Below are 20,040 nucleotides of genomic sequence, written 5' to 3'. Positions count from 1 at the left end.
TCCTTCTTCACACAAAGTAGCAGAAGCTAAGAATTTTGATTCAAAACATTGCTGTTCCTGCCAGTTAATCTAAACCATGAGGAGATGTTATAATCCTATTTTGCACAAAATGTGATTGAAACTGACATTTCCATGTAAGTTATCAGTGATTAGAAGAGAGTTTAAAAAATGAACTTTCTTGTAATACCTTTATGAAAAAAATTAGTCAGTCTGTAAACAAACAACAAAAATTAAAAATCTAGACAGCCAGCATGAGTCTATTAGGTATCACTTAGCAGTCATTAAAAGTTGAGCCTTATATGCCTTCAAAAGGAAAGGTTTGCAATATCTGTAAAATGAAACTGTCATATATGTCCCTTCTTCTCTAAGCATTGTGACTTATTGCCAAAAAAATTAATACTAAGAGCCACAGATATAACCTTTAATAAATCTTACAATATACATTCAGTACTTCTGTGAGTCAATTCAAATGTTCTCTGTGCTAAAAGAATATATTCCAGTATTATGTTACTATACGCCTACTTTGATGTTAGGACAAATTTCAAAACTGCCTGGGAAAGAAAACACCGTTTGAAACAAAATGCTGATTATTTTACTTGGTACTGTTCCTTAATTTCTATAATATTAACAAAATTCAATGTTTGTGTCTGCTGATTGAACTCCCATTTCGTAATGAGGTAGACTATGAAAATGTGCCTTATTTTTTCTATAACTCCTGAAAGTTTCCTCTCTGTAGCGATAGAATTGGCTGCCCAATCGATTACCTAGATGTAATACTTGTAAAACAACACTTTCCTGGTGTGTATTAGAAATTAATTCACTTGCTCTTTAAATTGGGAGATTTGTGGCTTAATAATGCACACTAGCTACTGTTAATGAAAACAAATTTAGTTTGGTTGCAGAGGTTTTTACTTAACATTTTCTGAAGTTAATGACAGGTTTCAGAGTAGCAGCCGTGTTAGTCTGTATTCACAAAAAGAAAAGGAGTACTTGTGGCACCTTAGAGACTAACAAATTTATTTGAGCATAAGCTTTCGTGATGCATATGATGAAGTGAGCTGATGCTCACGAAAGCTTATGCTCAAAGAAATTTGTTAGTCTCTAAGGTGCCACAAGTACTCCTTTTCTTTTTTCTGAAGTTAATGAATCTTTATTTACTCTCTCCTCAGATTCTGCTTAAAGAGTTTGATACCAGAAAGCCTCAGTATGAACAGTTAACCACAGCTGGTCAGGGGATACTGAAGAGACCAGGTGAACATCCTCCCTCTCATGAAATTGTGAAAAAGCAACTGGCTGCTGTGGCACAAAAATGGGACGGTCTAACAGGACAACTGAGTGACAGATGTGGTCAAATTGACCAAGCCATTGTCAAAAGCAAAGAGTATCAAAGCCTTCTAAGAAGCCTGTCTGATAAGCTAAGTGGCTTGGATAATAAACTGAGCAGCACCCTGACTGTGCGTACACACCCTGATGCTGTGAAACAGCAGTTGGAAATGGCTAGAGAAATGAAGCAGGAAATAGAACAGGAAATGAAAAATATAAAAGTGGCTCAGGCCCTTTGTGAGGAGCTGTCAGCGCTGGTTGGAGAAGAGTACTTGAAAGCTGAACTTATTAGGCAATTGGAAGGCATCTTAAAACCATTTACGGATATTGAGCAAAAAGCAGGTTAGTATTAAGGGGGAAGAAAGTAATGTAGAAATAAAGCAAAGCACTAATGGTTAAAGTTTTCTGGTCATTTAAAAATATCTTGTGTTTACCAAAATGAGCCTGAGCCATATTCCTAAATACAACCAGCCGCCCAGTGTTTTGGATCCAAACTTTGTAGCTTGTTCCTGTGTCTATAAGAAGCTAAAACAATACCCTGGATCTTCAGGGGGCCAAACTGAGGTGCAGGGGAACCAATAGTTGTATTTTTTAAACCTCTGCCTGCAAACCCAGCTCCGCCAACTTGAATCACCAGAATGAGATGCTATTCACAGTAGATTCTGCATATATTCAGAACATTAGCCAAACACAAGTTATGCTTTAGTTAAATATAAATCAATACAGGAGTATCAGGGTGATATGTAATGGCCTGTGATATACCAGAGGTCCAACTAGATGATCTAATGGTCTTTATTGCCCTTAAACTCTCTGAAGCATGATCATCAGTGGGGCTCAGATACCTTGTCAGGTTTTGATGCACTCCTTAGGCTTGGTTACCCCTTGGTAGGGGGCTTGGTTGCCATGATTGGCTCTGCAGAACTCTCTGCATCATGGTGGCCTCAGACCTCGGCTGAGATCCACTCCCCTGGAGTTTATTTCTGATAATGAGACATTTTATTATCCTATACACTATTTTGTCTGAAATTTGACTCTCCGTGTTAACCAGCAATTTCTAATGAAGGATGATGTGTAATAAAATAAATTGGGCAAACTACTATAAATATATATTACTCAGAACAAAAATATTTTCTTTTGGTTAGAAATTAGTCACCACAATTTTGGTCAGTAGCTAGTTGTAAAAATGACACTGTATATTACTTTGTTTCTTGCAGCTAGTCATGTTCAGCAACTTCAATCAGCATATGCTACTTCTCATCAGTTCCAACAAATGTCTAAGGACTTTCAGACCTGGCTAGACAAAAAGAAAGAAGAACTGAACCAGGCTCACCCTATATCGGCCAAGCTTGAGTCCTTGCAGTCATTAATTGGCGAGCAGAAAGATTTTAAGCAGACCTTGTCTGACCAGATTAGTTCCTATGAAAAAATTGTTGCAGAAGGTGAAACTCTCCTACAGAAGACTCAAGGAGCTGACAGAGCAGAGTTGCAATCTCAGCTTGGCATGCTCAAAAATAACTGGGATGAAATGAATAAGCAAATAAGAGAAAGGCAAGATAAGTTAAATAATTGTCTGGAGAAAGCCCTCAAGTACAAAGAACATGTAGAAAACCTGCAGCCCTGGATAGAGAAGTGCCAAAACAACCTGTCTGAAGTAAAGATTGTCATAGATCCTGTCGAAATAGAGAATTCTATTGCTCAGGTGAAGGCCTGGCAAAAGGACTTAGACAAACACCATGGCATGGTGGAATTATTAAATAATGCAGCTGACAGTTTGCTCAATGCCAGTCAAATAGATAAAGAAAGCATTACAGAAGAGAAGGTGGCATTGAACCAGAAAGTGGATATGGTCACAGAACAATTACATAGTAAGAGGGAGTCCTTGGAAAACATGGCACAAAGGCTAAAAGAGTTTCAGGAATCATCCAGGGAAACCCAAAGGCAACTTAAAAGTGCCAAAGAGCACCTGGGAGCTCATGATGCTCTTGGACCCCAGGCTTGTAGTAACAAACACTTGACAATGTTGCAGAGCCAGCAGAAAACACTTCAGACTTTAAAGCCTCATGTGGACTTGGCAAAAAAACTTGCCCAGGAACTGGTTGTAGAAGCATCCAACTCAGAAGGTGTTTCTGACCTCTTGTTGCAAGCTGAGTCTTTAGAGCAAGAATACAGTACAGTCAGCCAGCAGGTTGAAGGCAAGTGTTCATTCTTAGAGACCAAACTTCAGGGAATTGGCCATTTCCAAAACAACATCAGAGAGATGTTTTCTCAGTTTGCGGAGTTTGATGATGAGCTCGATAGCATGGCTCCAGCAGGAAGAGATCTAGACACTCTGCGGTCACAAAGAGAGGATATCAACAATTTCCTCAAAAAACTGGAAGATCTTATAACAAGTAATGAAAATGCCAATAAAACCTGTAAAATGATGTTAGCCACTGAAGCGTCTCCTGATCTAGTTGGTATTAAAAGGGACTTAGAGGCTTTAAGTAAACAATGCAATAAGTTATTGGACAGAGCAAAAGCCAGAGAGGAACAAGTGGAAGGAATTATTAGTCGTATTGAAGAGTTTTATAGTAAGTTAAAAGAATTTTCCAGTTTGCTTGGGGGAGCTGAAGAACATGAAGAATCTCAAGGTCCTGTTGGAATGGAAACAGACATTATTAATCAACAGCTGAATATATTCAAGGTAAGAAGAACACTTTCTTATTATTAGAGTACTGTACTACAAAACAATTTCTGAGTAGAACACTCTGTAATCCTTCAGTTAATGTTGTGAAAGGGGTTGTTTTAAGATTGGAGCTCGAAGGAGAAATCTTCCTACTCCATGTCAGTCCCATCACTATGCCCGGGAGCTGCTGTTTCTGTCTGTCCTCGGGTCCTGCCTTTCCTCTTTGGCACACCTTGGTGAACTCTCATCCTCCTGCAGCCCAGCTTGCCATTCCTGCATGCCAACTCCTGTTCCCTGATCCGTTCTTTCTCCAGGCTCCAGTGATCCTCACTATCCCTATTTCTCTATCCATGCAACCCACCCACCTCACCTCCCTAAGAGGCTTTATCTTACTGACCTCCACACAATCTCCAGGTAGGTGCTTCACTAGACTTACCCATACATCACATGGACCCACTGCCTCCCCCATGGCTGCAGTTAGCTCCAGTCCTACAAACATGCGTGTGCTCAGCTTTACTGTCATGAGTAGTCTCATCACTTGAGTGGGACTAGTCACAGTAGTACAGTTAAGCACATTCTGTCCTCAATTCCAGCCTTTCACTCCAACTGTCCCTCCAGCTGGGCTCTACTGACATCCTCTTCTCTTCTGCAAACATCTGCAAACCACATCCACCACTCTAGCCAGCGCTAAGTTGGAATCTTGTGTAAATTAATTCAGGAAATGTCATTAAAATCTCATTTTCTTCCCATAAAATTAAGGTGTTTATCTTGAAGTCCTTATCCAAAATCCCCTTCCCCACTACTATCTATAGTTGTACTGTGTTCTCATTGGTGGCTGTTGTCCAGGTCAGAAAAAGCTGCATTTCAGTGATGTTGCATGTATATAAATTGTAAAGTGCTTTGTGATGAAAGGTGGTACATACAATATTATTATTATTAAACTTCAGCAAATGATATTTCAGCACTCACGTAGTTGGATAAAAGTGGGCACCCTTGGAAAAACATGGCTATAGAACATTATATGAATCATATATTTATAAACAGTGTTTTAAAAGGTCATATATTTTCTAGTGGCAGTATGGCAACATTCTGAATTTTCTGTTTAGCTTTGCAACATATGGTTTCAAATTCAATCCAGTATTGACTGCACAGTTTGTATGACTTATGTTTGCCTTGTTTGCTCTGGTTTACTTTATCATAAAACAATCCTCTATAACATGAACTAAGTTGTATTGTCAAAAAGAGAACTAGAATTGAAGAAAAGTAATTGTACACCTTTCCCAGCAGAGGGTGCTTTTTTGCTTGTTTGGACTGAACAAGACTGTGTCAGGATATAAAACTGGATTCATTTTACATGCATAGTATGAGAGTTTCAGTTTTACTGTTGAATTACTTTATCTTCTATGAACTATGCTGATCTTTCAAAATGTATAAATGCATACAAAAGTGTTGAAATAATAGTTATATTGTGAAAACATTCTAGCAGATTGTTAGGATTAAAATTGTTTGCAACTCTGAAATGACCAGTATATATCAATTTAGAAACAGAAACAAATTGCTTCTCTTTGAACAGTGTTAGTAAAACACTTGGAAAACAATAAGCAAAAGGATTGCGCTGTAATTGCTATGGCTTAGATTGGTGCAGTTGAACTGGGGCTATGATTTGTGATCTATATCAGGGGTTCTCAACCTTTTTCTTTCCGAGGCCCCCCTCAACATGCTATAAAAACTCCAGGGCCCAGCGTGGGATGAGGGAAACGGGGGGCTCCGTGACAGGGGTGGGCCCTCAGGCATAGGCATAGTTTGACTTCTATTTTGGGGGGACAGAGGCTGGTGGTGGTTGGGTGAGCTCCACACGGCAGGGTCCAGGGTGGCAGAGCCACCTCCACCCCCTGACTCACCTTAGCAGACCACCCAGCCTGTCTGGGATGTGTGCGGTGGGGGGTTCAGCTTGAAAAGTTTGAAAATCACTCAGGGTACGGGGAAGGGGTAAGTAGGGGCTGTGAGTGGGCAGGGGGTAGCTCAAGGGACAGGGAAGGGGTAGCTAGGGACTGTGAGTGGGCAGGGGGTAGCTCAGGGTGCAAGGAGGGAGTAGCTAGGGGCTGTGTGCAGGCAGGGGGTTAGCTCAGGTTTCAGGGAGTGAGTAGCTAGGGGATTTGTATGGGCAGATGGGTAGCTAGGAGCTGTGCATGGGCAGGGAATAGCTCAGGTTACAGGGAGGGAGTAGCTAGGGGATGTGTATGGGCAGAGGGGTAGTCAAGTTGCAGGGAGGGGGTAGCTAGGGGCTGTGTGCGGGCAGGGAGATAGCTCAGGGTGCACGGTGGGGTAGTTAGGAAATGTGTACAGGCAGAGGGGTAGCTAGGGGCTGTGTGCAGGCAGTGGGTAGCTCCGTGCAGGGACTGGGTAGCTAGGGGATGTGTGCGGGCAAGGGATTAGCTCAGGTTGCAGGGACTGGGTAGCTAGGGGCTGTGTGCAGGCAGGGGGTAGCTCAGGGTGCAGGGAGGGGGTAGCAAGGGGCTGTGTATGGGCAGGGGGTAGCTCAGGGTGCAGGAAGGGGGTAGCTAGGGGATGTGTATGGGCAGAAGGGTAGCCATGGGCTGTGCACCAGGAGGGCTCCCATGTGGTTACTGCTCCCCGAGGGCTCTGCCAGCCACAGAGCTGGGTCCCCCTGCCTGGGTGGCTCTTACCGGCTGTGTGAGCTGAGGAGCAGCCACAACCAGGCTGCCTGCTCCATGGCAGGAGCCAGAGCAGCAGCTGCCTACACTGCAGACTCCGGCTTCTGGCCTCTGATCTGGCCAAAGGGCGGGGCCCTGGGGGCAGGGAGAGGAGAAAGTAGGGGTGTGCGGAACTGCCCTCAGGACTGCTTCACTTTGGCATTGCAGGAGGAGGGGCAACCAGTGCTTGGGGCTCAGCCCCGTGGTTCCTGGCTTTAACCCTGCGGCGGGGGGCGCCAGGACTCCTGACTTCAGTACCCTGGTGGGGGCGCCAGGATGGGGGCACTGGGGCTTCCGGGGGGGGGGGGGCCTGCAGGGGCGAGGCTCAGGCTCTGGGTTCAAGCTGCAGGGTCCCACAGCCTCCCTGAAATGGCTTGAGGTCCCCCAGGGGGCCACGGACCCCCAGTTGAGAACTGCTGATCTATACGATATTTCTATATCTCTGCAACTTTCAAAAGTGGTCGCCATTTAAATGGCTCCAGGTCTCTTTAACCACAAAAAGTCTACACCCTGTGGTACAACTCTGAACAAGCAGGGCCTTCATGTGGAGGCAATCTAACGTGCAGAAAGAAGGGAGCTAGAAGATAGTACTCTAGGTCTTGTTTTTTGCACTCCTATATGCCTTGTGTCATTTTTACCCCTCTGGGCCAGTGGGCTCCATACCACTACAGTGGAACAGCAGATATCCTTGTAGAGCAACTGTAGCAGCTTTGGACCACTTTATAGCTGCTCTTGCACAGGTGTATGATAGGTAGGCCCAAGCAATCCTTCACCTTCAGGGTGCAGCCTAAATGCCAGTGCTTGTACTCCCTGAGAGGAAGAAGCAACAGGCTAATGCAGCCTGGAGCATTCCACACTCCAGAGACACTATACAGACCTGTGGGAAGACAGAGTCCCTGCCCTGAACAGCTTGTAAACTGAAAAAGTGTGATAAAGAAGTAGAAAATAAAGTATCTGCTCAGGGTGATAGCTGGCACAAATACACACAGAGATATAAGCTAAAATTTTATATGTAAGCTTGTATATTTTACTTATAACAATTAGTTTTATGTTTGTTAGTTGGTTTTGGGTGGGCACACATTAGAATTGAAGTGGGAGTGAAGAGTTGTGGAAAAGATTAAGGGATTATGGAAATAAGAGGTGAGCACGAGTGCGGGGATTAGGAAATTTGAGGGGAGAGGAAATGAACAAGGGAAAAGGGAGCAAGGAGGGTAAGAAGAATGGGCAGGGAGAGTGAAGCTGGGCAGTTGAAGGGTTGCACTGGTAGGAGAGGCATTAGTAGTGGCATTAGTAAATAATAAGAAAAATAAACCTAAATTACAGACCTGAATGAAGATTAGGATTGGTTGGAAATTTTTGATCAAAACTTTTGTTATTGGAAAACTGAATCCTTGAGTAAACAAAATGTTTTGCAGAAAGTGGGTGTCTACTTCTGTCAGATTTTTTTGATTTTATGTCTGAAAACCAAACACTGAAAAATTGTGTTCAAAAGCTATAAAGTTTTCAGCAGTTTGGGAGGATTTCCAAAGGTTCTGCCCTTTTTGCAAGCTCCTTCACACTGCTGGTGGGGTTACACCTATGAATTTTGAATAGGAAATGGGAAGCTGTTCAGCTTGATGCCCAGGGCAGGACCTTCTGGTTCTGGTCTGGGCAAGAGGAAGCAGGAACAAGAAGGCTTCCTTGGTGCTTCGAGGAAATAGCCCCGTGGGCCTGGAGATTTCTAGTCTGCTCCTGCAAGCTCCTCCTGACTGCTGCTGTTGCTCCTCTTGTGGAAAGAAGGCTGCTGAGTCTGGTGCCCCAGTGTCCAGCAGGAGTGGGAGCAGGGTTACATGAACCTGACTGGGCAAGGTAGGGGTAAAGGTATAGCCATGCCCAAGTCCCCTTTCACACCCGTTAATATTTAGAGCTGGCACTGTGGGCTATGTAAGCGGCACCATTACAATTGATGGTGTACTTGGTTGTCCTCACCAGGCTCCCATAGGGCTGTTCTCCCTGACTCAGCAGTCCATAGGCAGAATGGCTCCAGCAGCAGCTGCTTTGAATGGTGGTGCGCTTTCAGGCACATCCACATCTCGTCACCTCCTCTGAAGTGCAGCTGTGGCTGCAAAACCACAGTCTCGTTCTTCATGGCTTTAGCTTCTGTGGTGGACAGAAATTTGCTTCTGTGTGGATAGACTCATTCACTCCTTATGCTCTTGATGGAAGGATCTTGCAGAAAGGGCCAAAAGGTGCTTCTGTGGTTTGGCCAACTTTTGCAAGTAAAGAATAGAGCTTTGTGATACTTTCTGGTATCTGATATTAAAATTCACAATTGTTAAAGAAAAACTTATTGGTGAAGTGACTCATATTTGTATTTCCTCTTGATAATCTGCTTGTTTCAGTCACTGTGTAGTGTGATATCCAAAATGGGTACCACCAACTTTAACCGCCACTAGCAAATGGAAGTATGGCTTGCATTAACTTGAAATCATGTAGTTTATTGCTTACTTTTAATGTGAAATGTTTACATTTTGGGTGAAAGATTTGCTTTCTGTATGGCAGTTTTGTAAAGTCTAGTGGAGTTCATTAGAATACAGTACCAGAATTGCTGCTTCACAGAATAAACCAGGAGAGAGTTATTTTGGACTTACATCAGTGTAACTGAGAGCAGAATTTGGCCCAGTGACAGTAAAACAGGCAAAGAAGATTCCTGTTGGTATTCAGAGAAAAGTGATTAAAAAAGCAACAACAATTTGGTGTTTCTGTTCGAAGCTGTTTTAATCTCTTACAGTAGCTGTCATTTTGTGTTTTATGGCATTTGTTTCATTCAGCTTTGTCACAGATTTTTGTTTCAAATAAAGGATGCAATGAATGGATCTGAAACAAAAGGGAATTCCAGTAGGTGGACTTGCTGTATTTAGTTACGCTGATTCTACTTTCTGTTTTCTTTAAAAACAAAACAAAAAAACTTTAAAGATGAGCCTAAACCAACCTCCTGGTTTTGGGATCACCCAGAACTTCTAGCGTTTAAATCTGAATTCGTAGCTAGGTGCCATCTAAAAAAACAAAAACCTCATTCAGAGAACCATCAAATTATTTCACTCCTCAAAATCTTTCCAAAATGCTTCATTAATTTAATTAACAAACCTTCCCTACTTTCCATTGAAAATACCTAGAATTGTTGTTAGCTTTCATCAGTGGATGGTTCTTCCCCTCCCTTTCCCCATCCCCCAAAAAAATAGTAGCTGCAACTCTTAAAGGTTTTCCTTCATATTTGCACAGTGTGCCTAGAAAAGGGTGGTTTCTAATTGGACTTCATAGAAATCTTAACCTTGTTGAATATTCTTGTTGATGAGCTTGAACTAAGCGTTTAATTGGTTTCTGGTGGTTGTGTCGACTGTGTTCCCTATGACATTGAAGCAAGATAGTGTTTACTCAAGAATCTGAGGTTTATTTTCATATATTTAACTAAACAGTTAAAATCTAGGGATTTTTTTTAATGTACTGATTTGCAAATATTGCATAAAACATCTTAGATCCCTTGCATAAAACATCTTAGATCCCTTTCATAAGGTTGACCTCTCTTTACAACATATGGTAAACAAAGAAAATAGGGTAATTAATTGATTATTAATCAATCCAATTTTCTAAAAACAACATGAGAAAGGAACTAATACTTATGGATGTAAGTTATTCAAAAAAGGTCTTCATTTTACCTGGTCAAAAATGGGAAAACCTTTTACAAAAATGTTCACAAAAAGTATTCCTATTTTTTCCATTGAAAAATCAAAACTTGGAAATTCCAGTCCTGCTTCTGCCCTTTTAAAAACGGTACCTTTTCCTTTGAATTCAGTGGGATTTTGTTTGTGGTTGGTTTGGGTGGGAATACACACTATTGGTGGTACCTCAGAAGAGTAACCATGCAGGTTACCTTTTTCTAATTTAGATAAACCTGAAACTTCAGTTTTAAGATTAATCTCTCTTTGACATAATTTAATATGTCATGGCAGTGTTTAATTTTATGGGCACTGGAGACTTTATTTTCTGTGATAGCTGTACTTACCAAAAACAGGCAAAATGTATGAAAGAAAAAGGACAGAATTTGTTTCATACCCTTTTACCTTTTGGTAGATAGCTGATACATATCTTTATGACATTTTTTTTCTTATTTTTAAAATGCCCTTATAACAAAAAATTATGTACTGTTTTTATTTCCTGTTCACTGCTTATTTAATACAACTTTGGTAGATTTTTATTCAATAGTTCACTGTTAAGTTTTAATACCAAATGCCATATGCTGCCCTTAATCTATGATTAAAACTCTCACTAAAGTTGATACCAAATATCAAGAGCAGTACAGGGCCCTGGTCAATAATAGTATGCAAATTAGTGCTAATGAAGAAGCATCTTCTACATAACCTCTTTAATCAGTGTGTTATGTGCCAATCTCCAACCACTTTGGATTTACATTTGTTTTAAATTGACATTGTCAGGTAGTTTAGACACAAAATGTAGGATTTCCTTTAATGCCTGTTTAACATTTTGGGAATCAGGACCCTAATATTAAAACAAACATTTTCACTATTTTTTATTTTAGTTTCAATAGAAATAGGCTTTTTTTTGTTCGGACTTAAAAGTTCCCCATATAGCATTTGCAACTCAGACATTGCAACACTGTGCAATTGTAGGAGAGTTAGAAAGTGAAAATGAATAGAAACAAAGCTGAAATTGATGCTGATTTATTTCTATTTTCCAGTTTGAAATATAAAAACTATACAGACAGACTAAATAAAGTCAAACTTGATTTTTTATAATTTTTTTGTTATTTCAGATTTTATAAGTAAAACAGAGAAAGACACATGTAAAGATTTAATTTTTAACATAACAGTATCCCTTTAAAAGGTGACACTGTTGGGCTGTGTGTTGAACTGCAGACTGTGCTTAAAAATTATGCATATCATCACCAGAAATCCTTGATGAACAAATGAGAGGTTAGATTTCTGTTAATTCAACATACTGCACTGGATTGTATTTATATAATTAAGCAAAATAGTGCTGTTTCTGGCTGTTTGAAAAAATGTTCTGGAAATTTGGTATGTGTGGTGTTAGGTTACCTAGCTAAGCTGTGCCTTGTCAGTTTCAACATTTTGAATTAATTAACAGTGTTTCATAAGCAAAACCAGGTCCTCCACAATTAAAGAATGCATTCTAATTTACATGATGTCATCACCAGCTAGTTTGTTATAGTTTGGTATGTTGAGTCTGGAGGTTCCTCCCACTGAAACAGCTCAGTCTGTTTCAGAGACAAGACAAATGGTAAAAGTGAAAAGATGACTAAGAAGTTAAGTAATGTGGGGTAGAAAACATAAGGGGGTAGAGCTAAGAGGTCAGTCACCTACTAATGCTTGGCCAGAGTAATATTCTGAGAACGAATGGGATAGTAGCAGATGTTGCCTAAAGAAAAAAAAAGGGTGTTTCTTTAAGCTCCGTGTTGGTAGGATGCCTGTCAGTTCGTGAGAAACCAGGGAGAGCTGGAAAGCTTATCAGCTACACTGGATGGTACATGCAGGCGTTCATTGTTGGATTTCCTTTTATGCCTTCTTCTCTACAGCTGCACTTCAAAATGAAGACAAAACGGTGACCACAGTCTGCCAACTACGGTTTATAGTTAAGTCTTGCTGAATTTAAACGGAACATAAATCTGCTGTGCCTTAGGAAAAGAAATGCTGTAGTTATTCTGCGCTGCAGTTGCCTTAAACAGGATACCAACTTTCCAGGAGGATATTCTGAAAATGAATTAACAAAATTTGCTTTTCTAATTATTAGTTTAAAGGACTGTTTTATTGCATTCGTCTGACTACCTAGAAAACTGTTTTTCTATGGAACTTCTGAATACGCCACAAAGAAACTTAGTACAAGAAGAAAATACACTGCCTTTCAGATTAAGGTTATTTATAGCTACTGCCAAAAAAAGTAAAGGATTGTTTTACTGTTCTTAGTATTCTGGATTTAACTTATTTTTTCCTGAAGATTTTCTTTGTGCCTTGGTCTAAACTGTACACAACTACTGTGGGTTCTTTCTTTTGAAGCTTCTGCACCATGTCTTATTTATAAAGGGAGATGGAATTCTGCAAACGATTTAAATGGATTATAGTTAATCGGTCACCTAAAAAGGATAATGTGCTGCCTACTATAATGCTTATTCATTTGGAAGGCTTAATCTGGAGATTTAAGATACAAATTTCGACCTGCAAAAAGAAATGAAACGTTCTATGGAATGTTATGTGAATTTGAGACACTGTTGGGTTTTTGCTTTGTTTTGTTGTTACATTGACAGACTTCTGCTCCTTACTTACAAAAGCACTTTATGTTTTAGGAATAAAAATTAAATAAATCACAGCCTGGTAAAGTTGTAGTTGCTTTTGCACTGATTATGACCTTAACCACCTCATAAATTATGACGTAGATTTTGTATATATGCTAACGGCAAGTTGACTGTAGTTGTTCAGTTCAATAATGTTTTTCATTATATGTCACACTTCCTGAAAGCAGAGGCATAGTAGTATATTTCTGTAAATACTTTCAAAATGGGGAAGCCGCTTAGCAGGCCAGACTGTTTACGTCAGAATCCTCCTTGTGTAGGGAAGGGTGAAGAAGATGAAGATCTAAATATTGAAGACTGTTACGTTCCTCAGAGGTCAATCTATGACACAGTGAGACTTAATGAACAGATTGATTCAGGCTCCAAAGGCAGCCTCTCCTCAAGACATTTCACAGATCGGACTTTACCATATAGTCATAGAACACTGGATATTAGTACTTTGTGCCCCAATGGTGCCCTTACTTCTTCCAGTGTATTTGAGCTCAGAGGTCGCGAAGTTAACAAATTAGATGAAAAAATGATATTTGATGCACTTAAACTGAATAGTGACATAATTCGAACTGCTGGATTACCCAAAACAAAATCTCACACAGAAAAGAAAGAACATAGGAGATCATGGAGAATGTTTGTTCCACCCAATTTTGCAGACTGTGCAAATAAGAGTGAATGCTCATTTGTTGAAACTGCTGATAGATCAGATATAGCAAAAGCAGGCAAGTGCAAATGGGGTACTAATTCCCTCACCTCAGAAGAGGATGACTCTGGTCTGTGCAGCCCTCCAACAGAAAGAGAAGAAAAACAAGACCCATTATTAGCAGGAGAGCAAAGTCAAGTCAGAAGTATACCTTCTGCAGAATATATCCATGTAGTAGGTCAATTTAGACAATTTTTTCCTGCTATTTCCAGTAGTGAACAGCACATCCCATTGCTTGATTGCAGTAGTGCCCCTATTGAAGAGAGCTGCAGATTGACTTCACATAATGTTTCACAAACAGAAAAAATAGTGCAAAGTAGTCCTCACAAATGTGAAAATGAGGAGACAGGGACCAAATGTTGTTACTCACAGAGTTCTTTGAAAGAGAATATCATGTCAGATGCAGAACATCTCCAAGGTCATGGAGAAAACCATTTTACCGCAGACAAAGGAAAGGTGGAAAATGAGTGTGATGCTGAAGAAATGAAAACACATGTCACAATGATAGAGGGGGACTGTGTGGATGATGCATCTCAGCATTTAAGCATGTATTATGCAAGTATTGCTGTTAATGCTAGCGATATAGATTTAGCAAAATATGAGATTTTGTCTGATACAGAGGAATCTAGTATAACACATACAGATTCAATGGAAACAACATTTTCTGCTCAGGAACTGGAGTTAGATAATACCATAAACTGTCCACAAGCTAACCCAATGAGAATGAAAAGGAAAGTCTGGACTACAGGAACCCACATGGAAACCTTGGATACAGTCTGCAATGGTCTGTTGTCTAATAAGGTAATTCAAAACAAAAGGGTCTTGGAATCATTGCAGCAAAGGCCAAAAGCTGTTTGTTTTGTTATCATCAAAGTGACTGGTAGAGTTTCTGATTATGAATTATTAATGCATCTAGAATTTTATTTTTTATTTACTAAGAAAATCTGGTTACTAGCATAATTTGCCTAACACATTACAAGATGTCAGAAACTGGTGAGATGCTCACTTTAGTAAAAGAATGAGGGGCAGTTTCTGACAGGGATGATTTCTTCCAGCTGTTTGGTGCATGGCTATTATTGTCCAGATGGTGTTTGTTACTCTTCATTTGGAATGCTTCCACTGTGCACTGATGTTACCATTCAGTTTTTACACAAATTGTGGTTAAAGGCAATGCTATGCAGTGACAGTTCTGCCTGATTTATTCAACTTGACCAGTCTTACTCATAAAGGTACAAATAATGGTATCAGATTATTGTGGTTTCCAAAGTACCTAGATTAAAGATTTGTTGCATGTACTGAAGCCCTTTTTCCTGAAGCTGCATGCCAAAAAGTGGATCTGACGTTCCAGTAGTGTTTTACAAGCACAAGATCTTATAACATTTTTTCTAAGTGGTGGATGAGGAGAGAAAGTAAAGAGTAAAGCTTTGTAATAAGTAAGGGGTGTTTGTCAAGTCTGTAATCTTTTTCTGCCCACTCTGCTTGATGTTTGAACTATTTCAGGGTTTGTTGCTGAACCATTCTGGTAAATTACACTCAAAGATCATTTTAATTTATTTTAAGCTTCTCTTTGTAAACAATGTATATGTTTTTAAAGGACAGGTTAAGGCCAAAGGCTCAGCCATCCGTTGCAGTGCACTGCCTTTGAAAGATAAGGAGCTTTGGAATATAAAGGAAGTCCTCGTTATATATACATATATATATAGTGATTATCCCAAAGTAGGAAGAAATGCTTGCTACTTCCCTTATCTTGCAGCAAATGGGAACAGCAAGCTTGTTGCTAGTTGTAAATATTCACCAAACTGCTGTACAAAGTTTGTAGTTTGCTTGTCCATTGTGATTAAGGTCTTGGAAGGTGAGTGTAGGCCACCAACTGTCTGGTATTGGACCGAACTGGCTGGTTTTTTTTATGGTTTTTCCAGTTGCAAAAAAAAATTTAATCTGCCGGGTTTTTTTATAACTTAATCTGCGTGGGTCTAAAGATTTGCATTATAACCACAATACACTGGGATATCTAATGTTAAAAGTTTCTGTGTCCAGCTAAAGATGCTGCAGTGCTCCCACTTCACAGGTTAAGTGATAACAGATCAAAACGGTTAAAAATACAGCAGCTGTCTGCACACCAACACGCAAGCACATCCTGCATATGTGTGAGAGAGGGTTTGTGTCATGGGAAAGTGAGGAGACGTGCAATTTGTCAATCTTATCTATATGTGTTATATCTCTAGATATTATATAAGTGGCTATTGAAGGGAGGCTCTTGGAGTTGCCTTGTGGTTGAAGTTGCATTGGGCTTGCCTTGTGTGTGTGTGTGGTGGGGGGGGAAATACCACGGTTTTTGCATTTTTGCATTTCAGAGGTGGTAACCCTAGGTGTGCATAGACCCCAGTGCTTTCTCCCAGGTGCTCAGTGTATTTTCTGCAGCCTCTACAGTGGCATGTCAAGCACATAGAAATTTGCTCCGCCACGTGATATCTGTATCTTTAAAACACATAATTTACCACAGGGTTCTTAGTGCCAGAAAAGGAGAGTAACTGGTATGCTGAAAGAGCTTCTTGCTCTTCAGGCAGCTGAAGAAGGTTGCTTTGAAAGCACTAAACCTAAAACAGTACTGCTGCTGAATGCCACTATAAAAGGATTTAGGGTCAAAAGTTGAGCATTCTTTACCATTGTTTGTTCATCCGTTATTTTTCACTTGTCTGTGTAATTAATTCAGCGGCTTTTGGCCAGTTTCTGAACTCATTGACACTGGAGTCACTTCAGAGTAATTCAACTGAAGTAAATTGAGTTAGCCTGAATTTACGCTGGTATCACTATGATAATAGTCTGGTTCTGCAAAGCTTAAATACAATCATAGAGAATAGAACTGAGAGAATTACGCAGAGCCCATGCAATCTGCAGAACTGTCCTGTAATATATAATAATTATGGCTACATTTTAGTCACGAGTATTTTTAGTAAAAGTCATGGACAGGTCACGGGCAGTAAACAAAAATTCACGGCCCATGACCTGTCTATGACTTTTAGTAAAAATACCAGTGAATAAAACTTGCAGGGGGTGGGGGTGGCTGCCAGGGACCCCGCGGGTGCTGTGGGAGGGCGGCCTGGCTGCTGGCGGGTGGGCGGGCATGCAGGCAGCAGCACATGGACTGGGAGCCTGCTGGGCTGGGGGAGGGTTGGCGAGGCCGGCAGACTCCCTACTTGGCTCCACGCCTTCCCCCCCGCCAGCAGCAGCAGAGTTTGTGTGTGGGAAGGGACAGTGGGGTGGGGCATGAGACGGGGTGAGGTGAGGTGGGCTCTTGGGGGCACTTACGTGGGGGGCTTCCCGGAAGCGGTGACATCCCCCTTGCGGAGGCATGGCCAGGCAGCTCTGCGCGCTGCCTCCGCCTACAGGCATCGCCCTGCAGCTCCCATTGGTTCCCAGCCAAATAGGAGCTGCGAAGCCAGCGCTCTGGGTGGAGACAGAGGGGGCGGGGATGGTGGCCCAAGACTGCCCCAGCAGTGGCCGGTGCACCTGGCACAGGGGCTGCCTGAGCTGCCCCTGAGCCAGGTGCACTGGCCACTGCAGAAGTCACGGAGATCATGGAAAATCACGAATCCGTGACCTCCGTGACAAACTCGCAGCCTTAATAGTAATCGGTATCTGCTGTTGTGCTGTGCACCCACCTCCATATTCTAGAACTTATTTGCATTTACTAAAACCTAACCTAAAATGTTTCCTTCCCTAACTTTAGGCTGTGCTCCTTGTCCAACGTTCAGAGACTTCGCCCAGTTTGCTCCCTTGATGTATATTGTTAGTTTTCAATTCTTTTACTTGCTTACATACTTTTACATTGTCACTTTATCTATGGACTGTGTTTCTCTTTCTCTGAGTCTGCTTTATTATTTTCTAGATGAATCTCCCACTGTCTCAGGAGTTCTTGTATCAGTTTGGTTGCCCTGCTTTGTATGTGCTCTAGTTTTCTATTCTCCTCCTAAGCTGTGTTAATGTGAACTACATACAGTGGCCACATTATGCCTAGGGTTGCCAACTTTCCAATTGCAGAAAACTGAACACCCTTGCCCCGCCTCCTGCCCTGGCCCTTCCCGAAGGCCTTGCCCTTGCCTCACCCCTTATCCGAGGCCCTGCCACGCCACTCACTCGGTCCCCACTCCTTCCATAGCTTGCTCTCCCCCACCCTCTCTCACCACTGGGATGGGGCGAGGGCTCTGGCTGGGGGTGCAGGCTGTGGGGTGGGACCAGGGATGAGGGGTTGGGGATGCAGGAAGGGGCTCCGGGCTGGTGGATTGGGCTGAAGGTTCGGAGTTTGGAAGGGGGCTCAGGGCTGGGACAGGGGTTTGGGGTGCGGGGAGCGGGCTCTGGGAGGAGTTTGGGTGCCAGAGTGGGTTCTGAGCTGGGACAGGGGGTTGGGGCATGGGAGGGGGTTTGGGTATGGGCTCCAGTTGGCCCTGGCATTTCCTGAGGATGGAGGAGATCCGTGCGGCTCCCAGGAAGCGGCAGCATGTCCCTCTGGCTCCTACATGGAGGGGCTGCCAGGAGAGGTCCGTGCGCTGTCCCCCACCCCCAGCGGCGGCTCCACAGCTCCCATTGGTTATGGAGTTCTCAGCTAATGGGAGCTGTGGAGTGGCGCGGGAGGCAGTGCGTAGAGCCCCAGTAGCCGCACCTGCACCTAGGAGCCAGAGGATCATGCCGCCACTTCCCAGAAACGGCACTGAGCCACCGGCACTGAGCCTGCCTGTCCTGCTGCAGCCAACCAGACTTTTAGCAGCCCGGTCAGCTGTGCTGGCTGGAGTGCTAGGATCCCTTTTTGACCGGGCGTTCCAGTCGAAAACTGGATGCCTGACAACTCTAATTATGCCTCATGAAGGCAGGCACATTTGCACTGTGGAAGTTGCACTATTTATACCAGGATTGAATTTGTCCCAGTGTCCCAGCTGCAATCAAACCAGGGTGGTTGCTCACATCCTAGTTTTACATGAAATCTCCCTCTAAACAAAATACAGCATTTGTTTTTTTAGGTACAGTACTATAGTTGGTTGGTTGGTGGTGTACTGTCAGCTTATATTTTTTTCAACTTTAATGGCATTGATTGTTTTTAGGATTTTCTTTACTTCAATAAATATCATTTCTTTTTAATAATGCTATATAGCTATATATTAGTTTTCAGTACTAAGATTTTACTTCTAATATCCACATCATAGTTGCTTATATTCCACGTGTTATCAAACATAATAGTTCAGATGTGCCTTTGGTTTTCCACCTACAGGTATTCCAGAAAGAAGAGATTGAACCTCTGCAAGTTAAACAACAGGAGGTAAATTGGTTAGGTCAAGGCCTTATTCAAAGTGCTGCTAAAAATGCTAGCACCGAGAACCTTGAGCATGACCTTGAAGATGTTAACAACCGATGGAAGACTCTCAATAAGAAGGTTATTATTTTGCATTTCACAAAATCAATGTTTGTCTTTCTTATTTTGTATTTCCCCCTATTTATTTGGTGTCATCTTTCAAAATACAGAACATTAAAATATGTTCATGATGGTCATGGATTCTGTTACCTTAATACAGTAACTTTCTTCGCAATTTTCTTTAAAATATTTGTGTCAATAGCTACCAAAGTATGGTTGTCATTTCTACAGTTCTGTCCATTTTTCTGTAGGTTTATTCCTGGCATTCTTAGCCAGGAAAGGTTCCCTCAGGACTCTTTGCTCCCTTCTGCATATGCAGAGCAGGGAGGAGTTTAATAGCTCAAGTTGTGTGGAGAAGGGATGGAGGTGAGACACATACATGAGAAAGGTAGCTACATGGATTTTTCTCAACCACGTTATAGTCACTTCTCTCTCTCCTTCATCCACTATGATTCTTTTTGTATTCACATTCACTATGGTATCAGAGAGTCTTTTCTATCATGCTCGTATTCACCATGGGTATCTGAGCATTTTCCAGTAATGCACTAAGCGGCAATAGGGCTCAGCTATGTGTTGTCAGTGGCATGTTCCCTTTAATGCGCATCAGGGTTTATGGTGCTTTAAGAATTGTAAGTTACCCTGATCAGAGGAGCAACTTCCCCCTTGTGTCTTTCCTATGCCATGAAAGGTTCTTGGACAGCAGGTGAGGATGGGATGTGGCAGGCGTGGGAGGCAGGAAAGGTGCACATTGTCACAGGCTTCACCTCGCAGGAGCATTGATGCAGTGGAGCAACAGATGTCCATGGTTCATGGTTATGTCTTCTACTTTCATGCCTTTTAAACTATGAAGGGAGAATTGTCCCTAATGTGGAGTGCAAT

At 41.9% G+C, this 20,040-nt stretch overlaps 1 protein-coding gene across 26 annotated transcripts in view; it reads left to right on the top strand.

Annotated features, from left to right (window-relative positions):
• Positions 1 to 20,040, top strand: part of DST (dystonin) — a 470,941-nt gene that overhangs the window by 367,736 nt on the left and 83,165 nt on the right. For all 26 annotated transcript variants that reach the window (XM_073336274.1, XM_073336294.1, XM_073336272.1 and 23 more), the window contains 3 exons: positions 1,170 to 1,665; positions 2,538 to 4,006; positions 19,021 to 19,182. In XM_073336274.1, the coding sequence (XP_073192375.1) occupies positions 1,170 to 1,665; positions 2,538 to 4,006; positions 19,021 to 19,182 (2,127 nt within the window). The remainder of the gene's footprint in view (positions 1 to 1,169; positions 1,666 to 2,537; positions 4,007 to 19,020; positions 19,183 to 20,040) is intronic.

The sequence above is a fragment of the Lepidochelys kempii genome, chromosome 3, assembly GCF_965140265.1.
Source record: "Lepidochelys kempii isolate rLepKem1 chromosome 3, rLepKem1.hap2, whole genome shotgun sequence".
Lineage (NCBI taxonomy): Eukaryota > Metazoa > Chordata > Testudines > Cheloniidae > Lepidochelys > Lepidochelys kempii.
The sequence above is the reverse complement of the archived record's forward strand: the minus strand, read 5'-3'. Positions and strand labels throughout refer to the sequence as shown.